The sequence below is a fragment of the Oncorhynchus tshawytscha genome, linkage group LG17 (genome assembly GCF_018296145.1).
Source record: "Oncorhynchus tshawytscha isolate Ot180627B linkage group LG17, Otsh_v2.0, whole genome shotgun sequence".
Lineage (NCBI taxonomy): Eukaryota > Metazoa > Chordata > Actinopteri > Salmoniformes > Salmonidae > Oncorhynchus > Oncorhynchus tshawytscha.
In genome coordinates this window covers 2949007-2967700 of record NC_056445.1, presented here as the reverse complement: position 1 = coordinate 2967700, position 18694 = coordinate 2949007, and the positions used below count along the sequence as shown (strand labels likewise).

At 47.2% G+C, this 18694-nt stretch overlaps 1 protein-coding gene across 1 annotated transcript; it reads left to right on the top strand.

The window, feature by feature from the left end:
- The first annotated feature begins 426 nt into the window (after window positions 1–426).
- Window positions 427–18691, top strand: LOC112216704 (protocadherin Fat 4). The gene is made up of 14 exons (XM_024376715.2): window positions 427–605; window positions 720–973; window positions 1134–5636; window positions 5944–6045; window positions 6422–6571; window positions 6820–6971; window positions 7117–7202; window positions 8760–8939; window positions 9181–9308; window positions 9542–9768; window positions 14316–14375; window positions 14502–14709; window positions 15372–15515; window positions 15609–18691. The coding sequence occupies exons 3-14, from the start codon at window positions 1445–1447 to the stop codon at window positions 16952–16954; spliced, it is 6975 nt and encodes a 2324-aa protein (XP_024232483.1). The 5' UTR covers window positions 427–605; window positions 720–973; window positions 1134–1444; the 3' UTR covers window positions 16955–18691.
- The last annotated feature ends 3 nt before the right edge of the window (window positions 18692–18694 follow it).

Here is an 18694-nt window from a genome sequence, read left to right as displayed (position 1 = left end):
GGACAGGGAGGTGACATCTCTCTACAAGTTAGACATCATGGCTGTCGACTCAGGTGATCAGGATCTCTGCTTCCGTATGACGGAAACATGTTGTTCCTTTAAGAAATATCAGAACTCAGTTTTTTCTGCTTTACAAGTATAATGTATACACATGAGAGCTGTACCTAAATTGTACACTGTATATCACATTGTGAAATCCAGCTGCAGTGATTTGTGTGTGATGTAGGATTTAGCTAAGCTATCTCTGAGCAGTAATGAATATGGAATAAGATGTTATTTTATGTTTGTCGAGACATCACAAAATAATAAAATAATAATAAAATAAAAAATCATACATGCTTATAGCAAGTAATAAAGCATAATACCTGCAGGCTGTTTATCTTTTTGTTGCTGTTGATATTGTTCTTTTGTTTGCTCTCTTCAGGTTTGCCGCCTCTGACAGGGACTGTGACAGTCCATGTTGTAGTGGACGATATGAATGACAACCGGCCAGTGTTTAGTGAGGAGGTCTACACCACCATTGTCTATGAGGATAGCCCTGCAGGCACAGTGTTTGCCATGGTCACTGCCTATGATGCGGATGAAGGTGTCAATGGACAAATAAGGTACAGTTCCCTTGACTGAAGTCCTGTGGATCCTCATCACTGGAGTTGAGAAAGAATATATGGTCAGATCTTGTTTGATTCACTGCTGTAATGTGATGGTTACCTATATTCCAGGTACTCCATAGAGAGTGCTGATGGACCCTTCTCTATTGAGGACACGTCTGGGGAGCTGTTGACCACTGGCGTGCTGGACAGGGAGGCGGTTGCAATCTACAGACTGACTGTGGTGGCCAGGGACACACACCCCACACACACACAGCTGTCCAGCTCTGTACAGGTGTCTGTCCTGGTTGCGGATGTCAACGACCACTGGCCTCAGTTCCTCCACAGCCCCTATGTGGCTAACATGCCGGCTGGATCTGCTCCGGGTGAGGGGGTTTAGTAACAGCAGCCATTTTAGATATCATAGATAAACAAGGAAAACGAAGTAAATCATATTATTACAAATGCCCTTTATTAATGCGATTATGATAGGTGTACAATGTCTTTATGATTTGTTTCAATGCTGTTTGTGCCCGTGTTCTGCAGGGTCTGTTGTGTGTGCGGTGAGAGCAGTGGATGGGGACTCAGGGATCAATGCACAGCTTCACTTCTTCTTATACGGGCAGAACACTGGCCAGTTCTTCATCAGCCCACACAGGGGAACCATTTTCACCACTGGTGCCCTCGCAGGGACAAACGACTTCACTATCAACGTGCACGTGGAAGACGGGGGAGACCATCCTAAATTTGACACAACAACTGTTACCATCAGGTTCAAAGTTCTAATCTGTATTTGTCTGCTTTGGGAGTTGTGGGGAAGGTCTGTATAAAGGGGGGGTTGCTCTTTAACTGTGGTGATGACCTGCCAGCCGGCACATCACCAACTCATCTCTGCATTTTCCTCTTCTTCTTTTTCTCTCCTTACCAGATTCCAGAATGCCTCAGAGTTCCCCACAGTTGGTGTAGATGTTCTCAGACCATCTCTCTCTGAAGAGGACCCAGAGGGAACCTTGGTAGCTCTGGTCTCAGCCGGGACTTCCAGAGCAGGTCCAGTCTCCTTCTACCTGGTGTCTGGAGACTCTGACCACCTGTTCCGCCTCCACCAAGCCACTGGCCAGTTGACCATCCACCACCCTCTGGACTATGAGACCAACAAAGAGTTTCTACTGCTGGTGGAGGCCAGAGATGCAGGCTCCCCACCGTTCTCTTCTTATGCAGAGATTCACGTAAATGTCACTGATGAGAACGATAACGCACCGCAATTCACTCAGCGTGAATATAGGTGTGAGGTACTGGAGAACTCTCCAGCGACGTGGGTGTGTGACGTGCTCGCCATCGATGCGGACTCTGGGAGTTATGGAAAGGTGCAGTACAGCATTTTAGAGCGGAACAACATTGACCATGTTTTTACCATCGACTCAGAAAATGGCATGCTGAGCACAACAACGAGTTTAGACCGCGAAGAAATACCTGAGTACAATTTAACCATCGTAGCGGCAGACAAAAACAACAGTTTCTATAAAGACATTGCAGTCATGCTAGTGGTGGTTGTGGACACAAACGACCACGCACCTCGGTTTACACAGATCTTCTTCACTGAGGTAACTGAGGATTCTCCTATCGGACACACCATTTTACAGATCGTCTCAACAGATGACGACATTGGTGCCAATGCTGTGATGACTTATTCCATAATTGACCAGAGGGATGACGTTCTTCCCTTCAGTATTGATAAGACTAGTGGGTGTATAACAGTGTTGCTGTCCCTGGACAGGGAGACCCAGGACCATTATGTGGTGAAAGTCATTGCCAACGACTCAGCTTGGACCATTAGTACAGACGTGACAATAGACGTAACCGATGTTAATGACAACAAACCTGTCTTTACTAAACAGGTCTACACCGCTACTGTCACTGAGACCAGGGCCCAGGAAGTATTTGTTATGCGAGTTCTCGCTATGGATGCTGACCTGGGACAAAACAGTCAGATTGTGTATCTGATCGACCCTCCCAGTGAGCACTTCTGGGTCAATGCGTCTACTGGGGATATTCTCACCAAGCAACCCATATCTTTACTACATCAGTCTGCCTCTCTGAGCTTTAGTATTACGGTTGTAGCCTCTGACTGTGGCAATGTTCGTTCATACAGTAACTCCATGGTCATTGTAACCGTTGTTCAGTATAACCACTTCCCTCCCAGCTTCCTGCCTTTCCCGCCTCTCCTGTCCATCCCCTTTAACATTACCATGGGAACCGAGGTGGTGCGGCTAACAGCCGTGGACCGGGACTCCAATCGCAGCAAAAGCAACACTACTATAGAATACAGTCTTGCCGGAGGTAACGCATCAGATTTTTTTGTAATAAACATGGACGATGGGAGACTGATGCTTAATAGGACATTGAGGCAAAGCATTAACTCACTGTTGATGCTCATAGTTACAGCAAAGGACCAGGGGTTCCCTCCTCTCTCATCACAGGCTGTTGTTCAATTTGATGTTACAGGAGAGAATCAGTTTTCCCCGCAGTTTTCAGAGATGTATGTTACCTTCTCCGTCCCTGAGGATCTGCTAGTGGGGTCAGTCATTGGGAAAGTCCAGGCCGAAGACGGAGACGATGGTGTCAATGGTGTGCTCTCATACTCTATAACGTCAGGAAACAAATATTCACCGTTCTCTTTAGGACAGAGGTCAGGGTTGATTACCCTAGTCGAAAGGCTGGACTATGAGAAACAAGGAGTTTATCGTATTCAGATCACCGTCAAAGACGGAGGCTGGATCTCTAAGACTGGGACGGTAATCATGACCGTGAATGTCAGTGACGTGAATGACAACCCTCCGGTCTTCACATTGTCACAGTACACAGCCTCAGTGCTGGAGAACTCTGCGGTTGGGACACCGGTCCTCCAGGTCGGTGCTACCGATGCAGACTCAAGCGCCAATGCATATATCATCTACTCACTGATGGCCAGTGGACACTCTGGCCAGTTTGCCATCGACTCCAGGAACGGCACTGTCACCACTCTGGATATCTTTGACTTTGAGCTCAAGCGGTCCTTCGAAATAACTGTCAAGGCCTCAGACGCAGAAAACCGCCATTCATTCAGCATCGCGCACGTTAATATCCAAGTCTCAGGAGTCAACGAGTTCAGCCCAGCGTTCCTGCAGCACAAGTTCAACCTGTCAGTCTCCGAGAATGTATCTATTGGAACTAGAGTTGGCAAGGTAACCGCCACTGACTCTGACGAAGGCCTGGACGGACTGGTCTTCTACCTGCTTATTGGACAAAGCCGATGGACAGGCTTCGACGTAGATGAACAGAGCGGAGAGATCTACATCACCGCTGATCTGAGGAAGCAGGGCTACAGCCATGTCACCCTGAGAATCCTAGCTAAGAACCGAGGCGTCATCACAGGGCTAGACGTGGACGAAGCCTTGGTCCACATCAATATAGTGGACATTAACGACCCACCAGAGTTCTCCTCGGGGCTCTACAGTGCGGAGATCAGGGAGGACAGCCTTGTGGGGAATTCTGTTATCAGAGTGGTTGCCCTGGACCAGGACTCTGTCCCAGAGTGGAGCCGCTTCTCCTACAGCATCCCGGATGGAAATGTCAACTCATCCTTCTTTGTAGACCCTGTCAGTGGACTTGTGTCTGTCAGTGCCCCCCTGGACAGAGAACTGTGGCCCCTATACAACCTGACTGTGACAGCCACAGACCAGGGTTCTCCGCCAGCCACTGGGACTGCTCAAATTGTGGTGACCATTACTGACGTTAATGACAACGCCCCCACATTAGTCACCATACATGGACAGGTGAAGGAGAACCAGCCTGCTGGTACCATAGTGGCCAGGCTCAACACCTCTGATGCTGATCTACCTCCCAACCAGCCATTCTCCTACTGGATCGTCCAGCCTGCCTCAGGGAGGAGCTTCACCCTAACTTCTGATGGAGTCCTTTCCACCTCCAGACCTCTGGACCGGGAGGTCAACTCTGTGTTTCATCTGTCGGTGGTAATCAGTGACGCAGGGACTCCTCCGCTGTCCTCCACCACGATGTTTAACGTCAGAGTCGAGGATGAGAACGATAACCCATCGGTCCCGAGGAACGTCTACATCGAGGTGAAGTACTATGGCAGTGCCTTCCCCGGCGGCTTCATCGGCGACGTCAGACCCGAGGACCAGGATGTGGTGGACACGTTTAACTGCAGCATCAGAAACGGACCTCTTAACATGTTCACGATCCCTGACGGCACCTGCGATATCTGGTCTTCTCCATACCAGGGAGAAGCTACGTACAACATCACAATTGAGGCCACCGACCACCTCCACCCTCCCGTTAACAACAGTATCTACGTGAACTACAAAGGCTTCACCAACGCTTCTATGGACAGCTGTATACTGTTCTATGTGGCGTCCACCTCGGTCGAAGACTTCTTGTCTCTCAATTATTTGAAGTTTGTCAAAGCCCTGGACAGCCTGTTCAACCTGCAGGCCTCCAAGACTCACATGTTTGGGATTAAGCCTACAGGTGATAAAGTCCTGCTCCTGGCTGCGGTGAAGAGTTACAACGGTCAGTACCTGAATGGAGAGGTCGCCAGCAGTATCTCTGCTGCCCACCAGAAACTCCTGGAGGCTCAAAGCAACATCACTCTGTCCTACATCACCAGCGACCCCTGCCTCGTCAACCCCTGTCTGAACGGCGCCACCTGCAACAAAAATGTCCACATCGGCCCAGAGGTGTTCGTCCTGGAGAGCCCGTCGGTCATCTTTGTGTCGCCGCAGAATGAGATCTTTAATTGTTTGTGTTCAGCGGGCTTCGCCGGCACCCTGTGTGAACTAGACGTGGATGAGTGTGACGAGAGACCCTGCGAGAAACAGAGCGTGTGTGTTAATAACCCAGGAGGGTTCCGTTGCCACTGTAGGAGGGGCTTCTCTGGCCTGTACTGCTCAGCTGACCTGGATGTTTGCCTGGGGGTTCACTGTCAACATGGAGGGACGTGCCTGAACACGGAGGATGGGGTTCACTGTGACTGTAGTCCTGGATATGAGGGTAAGTCATATTGAACCTGAATCTCAACATTGACTCTATAATGCATGTAATCCAGTCACGGCAAATTCATGTTAAAACTGAGGGTTGAGAATTGGAGGTTCCAATTCTCAGATCAACTTACTAATAGACAAATTGTTATCACAACACTAAGATGTCAGATGAACACCGGCATTCTACAATGGCTTTACACACAAACAGTACTGTAGCAATTCCAAATACTGTACGGAATTATTTTTGACATTTGTCTGAAAACAGAGAGAGAGAGAGGATTTGGAGTGTTAACTCTTTGACCCGTTGTTCTTTTCAGGAGACTTTTGTGAGCATTCCGTTAACCACTGCGCATCAGCACCTTGTTTCCAAGGCAACTGCACCAATGGTCTGACAGGATACACATGTCATTGCCCTTTTGGTGAGAAATGATACAAGCTGTTAACGTACACACTTCTTGTCCAGGCTGGGCAGCACATTGGTTAAGTCACTCATATGATTGTATTTGTGGTTATTATGTCGACCTGGCATTAAACTAGCTGTAAACGCTTGTCACACCAACATACATACACTTGACTTAATTGTTGTTGCTACACGGTGTAGCGAACCATTAATGTAAACTCGTGAGATCAGGCGGCTTGCGAGGCTACTGAATGGGTGCTCAGTCCTTAAAATGAGTCATCAGAATGCTGAAAGGATTTCTTTGAATCCCTACAAAATGTCAGTCCTGATCCTCCTCTCACAATGATTTTCAGGTTTCTTGTTAGTTCTAGATTTGCCTTTGTCTTCTCCCTCAGGTGTGAGTGGCATCCACTGCGAAGAGGACAGCTATGGCTTTGAGGAGTTGTCCTATATGGAGTTTCCTCCTCTAGATCCCAGGAGTAACTTCATCTCCCTGGAGCTGGCCACGTTGCAGCAGAACAGCCTGCTGCTGTATAACCCTGCAGGTAGATGGATTGGTTTGACTTATTTTCTATTAATAAAAAACTAAGTGTAAAAACTACACAGTGAAACACTGCATTTAAAAACTCTGTGTTTGATGTGTGCTGTCTGGGGGGGATTGAGAATGGAGCAGAAAACACATTTTTGTGATTTGGTGTAATTAATGGACAATAACGTTGTATTGTTGTAAAACTATTGAGGATAACACCAACAAAAATAAATGTTCCTTTATGGTCCTTGACCATGGTATCAGGCTCGGGCAGTGTAGAGTACCTGGCACTGGAGGTTGTGAAGGGGAGGGTCCGTCTCTCATACGACCTGGGCTCTGGAGCTGTCCGTCTGCAGACGGAAAGGCAGGTGGCTGATGGACGCTTTCACAGCATCACTGTCAGGAGGATAGGAAATGTGAGTCCCAAGGGCATGCGTGTGCGCGGCCCACACACGCACACACACGTTAATAGTACATGCAGACATAAACACATATGGTACATGCAGACATAAACACACACACATATGCACGCACACACTTATTTTTGTTTTCATCTTACAGATAGGCTCTCTACAAGTGGACCACTGTCCTGATGTGAAGGCTACTGGATTTTGTCTCTCTCAAAGTAATGGCATTGGCTCCAAAAGGTACTCCACTACTCATTATTACATTATAAACTCAGGAGAAAAAAAAGAAACGTCCTCTCACTGCCAACTGCGTTTATTTTCAGCAAACTTAACATTGTGTAAATATTTCTATGAACATAACAAGATTCAACAACTGAGACATACACTGAACAAGTTCCACAGACATGTGACTAACAGGAATTGAATAATAATGTGTCCCTGAACAAAGCGGGGGTCAAAATCAAAAGTAACGGTCAGTATCTGGTGTGGCCACCAGCTGCATTAAGTACTGCAGTGCATCTCCACCTCATGGACTGCACCAGATTTGCCAGTTCTTACTGTGAGATATTAAACCCACCTCCCTAGCCCTCACCCTCTGATCCAACAGGTCCCAGACATGCTCAATGGGATTGAGATCCGGGCTCTTCGCTGACCATGGCAGAACACTGATATTCCTGTCTTCAGGAAATCACGCACAGAACAAGCAGTATGGCTGGTGGTATTGTCATGCTGGAGGGTCATGTCAGGATGAGCCTGTAGGAAGGGTACCACATGAGGGAGGAGGATGTCTTCCCTGTAACGCACAGCGTTGAGATTGCCTGCAATGACAACAAGCTCAGTCCGATGATGCTGTGAACATACCGCCCCAGACCATGACGGACCCTCCACCTCCAAATCGATCCCGCTCCAGAGTACAGGCCTCGGTGTAACGCTCATTCCTTCGACGATAAACGCAAATCTGATCATCACCCCTGGTTAGACAAAACCACAACTAGTCAGTGAAGAGCACTTTTTGCCAGTCCTGTCTGGTCCAGCGACGGTGGGTTTGTGCCCATAGGCGACGTTGTTGCCGGTGATGTCTGGTGAGGACCTGCCTTACAACAGGCCTACAAGCCCTCAGTCCAGCCTCTCTTAGCCTATTGCGGACAGTCTGAGCACTGATGGAGGGATTGTGCGTTCCTGGTGTAACTCGGGCAGTTGTTGTTGCCATCCTGTACCTGTCCGGCAGGTGTGATGTTCGGATGTACCTATCCTGTGCAGGTGTTGTTACACGTGGTCTGCCACTGTGAGGACGATCAGCTGTCCGTCCTGTCTCCCCTGTAGAGCTGTCTTAGGCGTCTCACAGTACGGACATTGCAATTTATTGCCCTAGCCACATCTGCAGTCCTCATGCCTCCTTGCAGCATGCCTAAGGCACATTCACACAGATGAGCAGGGACCCCTGGGCATCTTTCTTTTGGTGTTTTTCAGAGTCAGTAGAAAGGCCTCTTTAGTGTCCTAAGTTTTCATAACTGTGACCTTAATTGCCGACTGTCTGTAAGCTGTTAGTGTCTTAACGACCGTTCCACAGGTGCATTTTCATTGAACAAGCATGGGAAACAGTGTTTCCTTTACAATGAAGATCTGTGAAGTTATTTGGATCTTTAAGAATTATCTTTGAAAGACAGGATCCTGAAAAAGGGACGTTTCTATTTTTGCCGAGTTTATTTGGGTTGTGTTTAATTTAATGTCATATCAATGTGTTTTATTCATTCTCACTTACAACATTGTGTTCTTGGTCCCTGCTGTCCCTCCCAGGACCCTGGACGTTGGCGGCAGTAACATGACGTTTGGGGGAGTCAGGTCTATTGAGTCTGTTCTGCTGCGTCCTGGTCAAGTCCAGACTCATGACTTTGTTGGCTGTGTGAGAAACATGAAAGTAAATGGTATACCTTTAGGGCTTACCAAAGCTCTGGCGGCCTACAACTTCTTGGAGAGGTATGAGCTCAGATTTACATCCTCTGTGGGACCAAAATAAGTGTACTATATAGGTAAAGGGTGCCATTCAGGATTTAGCCTAAAATGGTGGGATGTAACAGTTGTCGTAGCTGTAGAGGAGCCACCTATTGTTGTCAAAATCTTAAGTCAGATGAGGGAATCCATACAGTACAACAGATAGATGGTATAGTCCTATTGACAGTTAACATACAGTATAACCAATGGATGGTATGGTCACTAGGTGTCCTCGAGCAGCAGTGTCTCCGTGTCTCAGTGGTCCGTGTCTGAACGGAGGAGTGTGCCAGGACCTCTGGTCTCACTACATCTGTCAGTGTACACACCACTACACTGGAACCACCTGTAACACAGGTACTGGCCTACACACATGGGGACAATTCCACTTTCAATTCAAAAAAACATTTATCAAAAACAATGGGCAATTTACACAATTTACTCCCTGAATTGACTGAATTAAAAACCAAATTAACCCCAGCCTTCCTGGTACGACAGTACCACTAAACCTGACTGTGCTTCTGTTCATGGTGTGACCAACCTGTTCAATGACTCGCAGCTCCACTGACTAAGTATTTTATTTCGGACAGAGATTTCCGAGGAGCATGTGTTACGGCTGGGCAGTAGCGGCTACATAGAATATGTGGTCAGAGAGAGCTACAGGAGAGAGCAGCAGCTGAGAGACCTGCTGGATGAAGACAGAGGACAGACAGAGACCAGCAGAGATCTCTCTGAGATAGAAGTCAAGGTGAAGACGGTGGAGAGAGACGCAGTGTTGCTGTTCGTTTTGGGAAGGAAAGGACACTTTGAGCTCAGGGTGAGCTGCACATTTATTATTCTTTTTTTATAATAATTAACTGCCTTCTTCAGCGGCAGAACGGCAGATTTTTTTACCTTGTCAGCTGGGGGATTCGATCTTGCAACCGTTCGGTTACTAGTCCAACGGTCTAACCACTAGGCTACCTGCCGCACATGAGACTTTCATGTGAGATTAGAGATATTTCTCAGTGAAATACCGATAATGTTAACACCGGTATGTGTTCAGAGAATTTGAATGTGCAGGGGCAAGAAAAAGTATCTGAACCCTTTGGAAATACCTGGATTTCATCAAATTTGATCCGATCCGATCATCTAGGTCACAACAATAGATAAACACAGTCTGCTTAAATAAATAACACACAAAATTATATGTTTTCATGTCTTTATTGAACACACCGTGTAAACATTCACAGTGCAGGGTGGAAAAAGTATGTGAACCCTTGGATTCAATAACTGGTTGACCCTCCTTTGGCAGTAATAACCTGATCCAAACATTTTCTGTAGTTGCGGATCAGACCTGCACAACGGTCAGGAGGAATTTTGGACCATTCCTCTTTACAAAACTGTTTCAGTTCAGAACTGCTCTCTTGAGATCATGCCACAGCATCTCAATCAGGTTGAGGTCAGGACTCTGACTGGGCCACTCCAGAAGGCGTATTTTCTTCTGTTGAAGCCATTCTGTTGTTGATTTACTTCTGTGTTTTGGATCGTTGTCCTGTTGCGTCACCCAACTTCTGTTGAGCTTCAATTGGTGGACAGATAGCCTAACCATCTCCTGCAAAATGTCTTGATAAACTTGGGAATTTATTTTTCCCTCGATGATAGCAAGCTGTCCAGGCCCTGAAGCAGCAAAACAGCCCCAAACCACGATGCTCCCTCCACCATACTTTACAGTTGGGATGAGGTTTTGATGTTGGTGTGCTGTGCCATTTTTTCTCCACACATAGTGTTGCATGTTCCTTCCAAACAACTAAACTGTAGTTTCATCTGTCTACAGAATATTTTGCCAGTAGCCCTGTGGAAAATCCAGGTGCTCTTTTGCAAACTTCAGACTTGCAGCAATGTTTTTTTGGACAGCAGTGGCTTCTTCCGCGGTGTCCTCCCATGACCACCATTGTTGTTTAGTGTTTTACGTATCGTAGACACGTCAACAGAGATGTTAGCGTGTTCCAGAGATTTCTGTAAGTCTTTAGCTGACACTAGGATTCTTAAGTTCATTGAGCATTCTGCGCTGTGCTCTTGCAGTCATCTTTGCAGGATGGCCACTCCTAGGGAAAGTAGCAACAGTCCTGAACTTTTTCAATTTATAGGCAATTTGTCTTACCGTGAACTGATGAATATCAAGACTTTTAGAGATACTTTTGTAACCCTTTCCAGCTTTATGCAACTCAAAAAGTCTTCATCTTAAGTCTTCTGAGATCTCTTTTGTTCGAGGCATGGTTCACATCAGGCAATGCTTCTTGTGAATAGCAAACTCAAATTTTTTTATAGGGAAAGGCAGCGCTATCCAACATCTCCAATCTCGTCTCATTGGTTGGACTCCAGGTTAGCTGACTCCTGACTCCAATAAGCTTTTGGAGGTCATTAGCCTAGGGTTTCACATACTTTTTACAACCTACACAGTGAATGTTTATATGATTTATTCAAAATAGACAAGAAAAATACAATATCTGTATTGTTAGTTTAAGCACACCGTTTGTCTATTGTTGTGACTTAGATGAAGATCAGATCAAATTTGATGACCAATTTATGCAGAAATCCAGGTAAATCCAAAGGGTTCACAAACTTTTTCTTGCCACTGTAGACAGTTTAGTTATAGGACACGGAAAATTGAGTTTGCAATGGAGGGGAGGAGCTTCTTAAATGACATTCTTTGGGTGATCTGTGGTTCCAAATGGCACCCTATTCTGTAGTGCACTACTTTTGACAGAGCACTATGAGCCATGGTCAAAAGTAGTGCACTATAAAGTCAATAGGGTGCCATTTGGGATGAATCCTATACACTGTATTCGGAAAGTATTTAGACCCCTTCACTTTTTCCACATTTTATGTTACAGCCTTATTCTAAAATTGATTAGTTTTTTTCCCTCATCAATCTACACACAATACCCATAATGACCATGCAAAAACTCTTGTTTAGAAACTTCTGCAAATTTGTAAAAAAACAAAAAACAGATCACATTTACATAATCATTCAGATCCTTTACTCAGTATTATGTTGAAACACCTTTGGCAGTGATTACAACCTCGAGTATTCTTGGGTATAATGCTAGAAGCTTGGCACACCTGTATTTGGGGAGTTTCTCCCATTCTACTCTACAGATCCTCTCAAGCTCTGTCAGGTTGGATGGGGAGCGTCGCTGCACAGCTATTTTCAGGTCTCTCCAGAGATGTTAGATCTGGTTCAAGTACGGGCTCTGGCCGGGCCACTCAAGGACATTCAGAGACTTGTCCCGAAGCCTTTCCTGCGTTGTCTTGACTGTGTCCTTACGGTCGTTGTCCTGTTGGAAGCTTAACCTTCGCCCCGAATCAAATCAAACTTTATTTGCCACATGCGCCGAATACAACAAGTGTAGACTTTACCGTGAAATGCTTACTTACAAGCTCTTAACCAAGTGCAGTTCAAGAAGAAGAAAATATTTACCAAGTAGGCTAAAATAAAAAGTAATAATAAAAAGTAACACAATAACGAGGCTATATACAGGGGGCGCCGGTACTGAGTCAATGTGCAGGGGTACAGGCTAGTTGAGGTAATCTGTACATATAGGTGGGGGTGAAGTGACTATGCATAGGTAACAAACAAACAGCGAGTAGCAACAGTGTACAAGAGGGGGGGTGTCAATGTAAATTGTCCGGTGGCGATTTTTATGAATTGTTCGGCAGTCTAATGGCTTGGGGGTAGAAGCCGTTGAGAAGCCTTTTGGTCCTAGACTTGGCGCTCCAGTACCGCTTGCCGTGCGGTAGCAGAGAAAACAGCCATGCGTCCCCCTTCTTAACACAGCGCGCATCCAACCCGGAAGCCAGCCGCACCAATGTGTCGGAGGAAACACAGTGCACCTGGCGACCTGGTTAGCGCGCACTGCGCCCAGCCCGCCACAGGCGTCGCTAGTGCGTCGCTAGTGCGCGATGAGACAAGGATATCCCTAATTGTGTGTCGCCCCATGGACTTCCCGGACGCGGCCGGCTGAGACAGTGCCTGGGCTCGAACCCAGAGTCTCTAGTGGCACAGCTAGCACTGCGATGCAGTGCCCTAGACCACTGTGCCACCCGGGAGGCCTAGCCGTAGAACCTTTTGAGGATTTTGGTACCCATGCCAATTCTTTTCAGTCTCCTGAGGGGGAAAATATTTTGTAGTGCCCTTTTCATGACTGTCTTGGTGTGTTTGGACCATGATTGTTCGTTGGTGATGCACGACAGCCCCGTCAATATTAATGAGGGACTGTTACACCCACCTTTTCCTGTAGTCCACGATCAGCTCCTTTGTCTTGCTCACATTGAGGGAGAGAGCGGTCTTAGTGCCAGCTTCGCTTTGTGGTGGTAAAAAGACGGCTACGAATAATACAGATGAGAACTCTCTTGGTAGATAGTGTGGTTTACAGCTTATCATAAGGTACTTTACCACAGACGGGCAATACCTTGAGACTTCTTTAATATTAGACATTGGGCACCAGCTGTTATTAACAAAAAGACACACACCCCCACCCCTCATCTTACCAGAGGTAGCATCTCGGTTCTGCCGGTGCATAGAAAATCCCGCCAGCTCTATATGGTCTGTTTCTTCGTTCAGCCACGTCTCAGTGAAACATAGGATGTCCCGTTGGTAGGATAATCTTAATAGTAGGTCATCAACTTTATTTTCCCCAGTCAGAGGGCCTGAGTGCTCTGGAGCAGGTTTTCATCAAGAATCTTTCTGTACTTTGCTACATTTATCTTTCCCTCGATCCTGACTAGTCTCCCAGTCCCTGCCGCTGAAATACACACCCACAGCATGATGCTGCCACCAAAATGCTTCATCAGAGCAGAGAGTCTTGCTTCTCATGGTCAGAGTCCTTTAGGTGCCTTTTGGCAAACTCCAAGCGGGCTGTCGTGTGCCTTTTACTGAGTAGTGGCTTCCGTCTGGCTACTCTACCATAAAGGCCTAATTGGTGGAGTGCTGCAAAGATGGGAGAACCTTCCAGAAGGACAACCATCTCCACAGAGGAACTCTGTCAGAGTTACCATCGGTCACCTTCTTGGTCACCTCCCTGACAAAGGCTCTGCTCCCCCGAATGCTCAGTTTGCCTAGCTCTAGGAAGAGCCTTGGTGCGAAAAAAAACGGTTTTTGCTTTGTCATTGTGGGGTATTGTGTGTAGATTGGGGGAAACAACGATTTAATACATTTTAGAATAAGGCTGTAACATAACAAAATGTGTAAAAAGTCAAGGGATCTGAATACTTTCCAAATGTACTATACATTCAGAGTTCTGTTGGAGTCTGCACTTCCGGAGTAAAGTGTTAACTCTTAGCTGTCCGTATTCTAAACCAAGTTTCCGTTGACACGTTCAGGTGATGGATGGAAACCTTCTGTACGTCTCCAGAGACAGAAGGTCAGACGTCCTCTCAGAGGTAACCACCGGCGTTGGAGCATGGTGCTCCACCAGAGTTGGGGTTCAATTCCTGCATGGGCCTCTTTCTCAATATATGTGTTAGCTGTCGGTGCTTTCACCTAAATATCATTATTTATCATGCTAGATAGCCTCAGAGACCAGCATGGCGGACGGGGACTGGCATGTCCTCCATCTTTCCACAGTTGGACAGAGCACTGTCCTTCTGATGGATGGCCAGACAGTCACGAACACCAGCAATGATGGAGTTCTGGACCTAAGTGCTGTCAATGTGGAGAAGATCGTCCTTGGAGCAACTCCACCACCACCCCGAGACACGAGAATCAAGCACCCAGGTTGGAAGAAATGGTGTAGGATGAAGTTGCCCTTAGATGCTGATCTTCAGTCAGTTTAGCATTTTCCCAACTAATGGTTAAGGTTAGAATTGGGAAGGGAAATCCTAGACTTCACCCCGGATCGGAATACCTTTCAGTTTGTCAGTCAATGACATACTGCTGAGCTGTGTATTCATTAGCAGTGTATTACTGTAATTGTGTTCTCAGGGTATTAAGTGTTCATGTGTCATGACCTGCAGTGTGAAGATGTACAGCCAATCCCAAATCCTACCTCCTATGTAGTTTCATAGATCCGAGTGGATTGGATAGGTGTTGCAATATGGTCAAAAATGCACATTATTGTGCTGGAGTGTCTGGTGTAGCAGTCTAAGCTCCCGACTCTGAACTCGTTTCCCCCTTAGCGACGGGGGTTCAAGCCCCGGGTCTGCCAACTGTCTGTGCTTCACTCAATCTTTACTTATATCTGTCTTGTCAAAAAATAAATAAAGTGATGAACTCCCATCTCAGAAATACACTTGACCTCTTTGAAGGCAAAGTGGAGAAATTACATACCATATTGATTTACGTCCAGTTTAAAAAAGATCTACACAACTACCTAGGGGGTTAGCAGTTAGGGGCATGTTTTGGGATCAGGCAAGTATGTTTCCTCTGTCTCCCCTCAGTAGGGTTCTCTGGTTGTGTGGAGTATGTCCGATACAATGGCCATTTCCTGCCAGTCAGCGGCTACAGTCTGATAGTGGAGGTTTGGCCCAGTTCTACCCTGCTTCAGTCCAGTTGTGAGTCCCCAGGCTCCTGTGTTCCCTCTTGTGAGTCACTGACACACACACATTAAATCTAACAGATAGGCTCCTCCTCTTACCTGTCCATACTGTAACACACATTTCCTCTGGTACATCCAGGCTCCTGTGTTTCCACCACTTGCCCTGAGGATGTCCCCACCAACGCCATACTACCTTGCCTCTCTCTGCCCTGTCCCACTGCTCCAGCCTGCGGTGGCTCGGCTGGCACTAGGAACAGCTCCTGTATCTGCCTCACGGCTGGCTCCTGTGAGCTCTGCTCCTCCCCTCCACCAGAGGACTTCCGGGGAGGAGCAGGAGTGTGTTCTGATAAGGAGGCCCTCAGGGGCCCCTCCGCACCTCTGTGGGTCATCGGCGTGGTTCTCCCCATCACCTCCTTCCTCCTCTGCCTGGGCCTGGGTGTGTTCCTCTGCCTGGGGAGACGCAATGCTAACGCCTGCTGCCACCGGCCACAGAAGCGTCAGGCTGAGAGTGGCTCACCGCAACGCGGAGAGGAAGGGACGGACAACGGAGCGTTTTGTTTTGAAGGCTCGAGGACCATTAGTTCTGTACCTGCGGTGAGAGGGAAGCCACCTGACGGGATCCGGGCGGACAAACCGAGGGAGGCTGTCCAGGACGGCTACAGTACAGCCAGGCCAGGTGTGGAGGCTGGTGGACACAGTGAGGAGCTGGAATACTACGAGATAGACAGTGTCTACAGTGTGTTCCAATCTGACACTGGCTCTCTAAGGCTCACTGGGTCTCTCTACAACACAGATTGGGAGAGGACAGAGACTGGGGTGAGGGGAGGATTGAGGGGATGTCAGAAGAAAACGCCAGATTCCCCAAATCCAGATGACCAAGAGAGGCCAGTGGAGCTGTGGCAGAGGCCCCTGACACACCCTGACCAAAGAGTCTCCAGAGACGGAGGATGTGGTATGGCCAGTGGGCCGCTGAGCCAGGTAGCTGATGAAGAGCAGCGCTTCCCCGGGAGGTTGGTAGTGCCAGGGCTGAGGGGTCCTCCTCACTGTCTCTCTGTGGAGGAGGTGAGGAAGCTGAACAGCCCTGTGGGTGTTCAGTTACATCAGCTGGCTCAATGGCCCAGGCCTGGCAGACCTACCAGAGGGATAAACAGAGGGATGGACAGCAACACCCACAGCTCCTTTACCTGCTCAGAGGTCGACTTTGACAGGGACTTCGCTCTACTAAGCGCCCAGGGCTTGTTACAGGAGCGGACACTGATAACCACCCCCAGAGAACCAGTGGAGAGCCTGCCTGTGCCCCCCTCTCAGGCCCAGTACAGGACTAGGACGGCCGACTCTGAAGATTCCCCTCAACACTGGGAGCAGCTCCTGAACATGTGTGTGTGTTTCCACACCTACGCCCCAGTGTTTGAGGACATAGCAGGGCTGCCAATGGAACAACCACCTGACTGGGACAGGCAAAGCGATCTGGAGGAGATCATATGACAGGTCATGAAAAGAAAATGGATTTGAAAATGTACAAGAACTATGGTAAAGATTGTTTCATTGTAAGAGCTGTGCCACGGAATGAGTTTGCTTTTATTCATGCAGGTGTTTGCATCGTAATTGAGGGTAAAGTACATCCCTGGCAATGTGTGTTGACAGTATTGCGGACAGCAGAATGTACTGTATGCAGAATGACTATATTTATATTGTAATGCAATGCTCTCAAACATCCTATCCCACCCATTTATTTTCACCTACTGTTGCATTGAAATAGTCTCATGTTTTTTTCATGTCACTCAAAGCTGTGCATCATTGTGTTGTTTACCTTCCATTTGGTTAGTTAGTGTTTTGGATTTAGATCACTTTTGTCTCACTTTAATAGGCAACAGTGCAGTTGAACGCAGAAACAGTTCAGCACCAGGGCTACTGTTCTTTACATTGAGGGAGTTTTATTACGCTGGCCCGGGTTGAACCGGGCAACGGCCCGTCACATCATCGGGCGAAAGCTGGGAGGGAGGAGCACCCTTCTCAGATCTAACAGTAATCTGCGCAGCTCGGTCATGTTGTCAACAAGGCAGCATGGTGCATCGTCCAGAAACATACATCTCTTTGCCAGAAAATGAACTAGTTTTAATTCTGATAAAGCATTAAGAAAACAATCACATAATCCTACGCATCACTCCATGTGCTTAATTACGTCACTTTTGTTTTGAGCTGACTTTGCCATTGGCCATAGCGGGGTACCTGGCTCAAGCCCGGGGGGCAGTCACTTTTCACCCAATTCAAACTCCTCCCACCGGGGTAACCCGGGCCAGATGAACAACCCCCCCAGTGTCAAATGACTAGCTCCACTTTCTATAGGTACGCCAATCTGTAGAGAGCTGACTAGCTCTACTTTCTATAGGTACGCCAATCTGTAGAGCTGACTAGCTCTACTTTCTATAGGTACGCCAATCTGTAGAGCTGACTAGCTCTACTTTCTATAGGTACGCCAATCTGTAGAGCTGACTAGCTCTACTTTCTATAGGTACGCCAATCTGTAGAGCTGACGAGCTCTACTTTCTATAGGTACGCCAATCTGTAGAGAGCCGACTAGCTCTACTTTCTATAGGTACGCCAATCTGTAGAGCCGACTAGCTCTACTTGCTATAGGTACGCCAATCTGTAGAGCTGACTAGCTCTACTTTCTATAGGTACGCCAATCTGTAGAGAGCCGACTAGCTCTACTTTCTATAGGTACGCCAATCTGTAGAGCCGACTAGCTCTACTTGCTATAGGTACGCCAATCTGTAGAGCTGACTAGCTCTACTTTCTATAGGTACGCCAATCTGTAGAGAGCCGACTAGCTCTACTTTCTATAGGTACGCCAATCTGTAGAGCTGACTAGCTCTACTTTCTATAGGTACGCCAATCTGTAGAGAGCCGACTAGCTCTTTCTATAGGTACGCCAATCTGTAGAGAGCTGACTAGCTCTACTTTCTATAGGTACGCCAATCTGTAGAGAGCTCTGAAGTAATCGACAAGTCTGTATGGCACCATATACACACGCACAGTCCACTCCTTTACGAACTCAACCTGTGAATGATTAAGCATCCATTTACAATTTTCACAAAACATTTCTATTATTTGAGTGTTTTCTGTCGCTTGTATATGGACTCTATCCATAGATCTTCTCTAGATTGTTATGAAACGGGGTCCACTTTGTCAAAATAATAAAGTCACGAACATCAGACCTGGCGA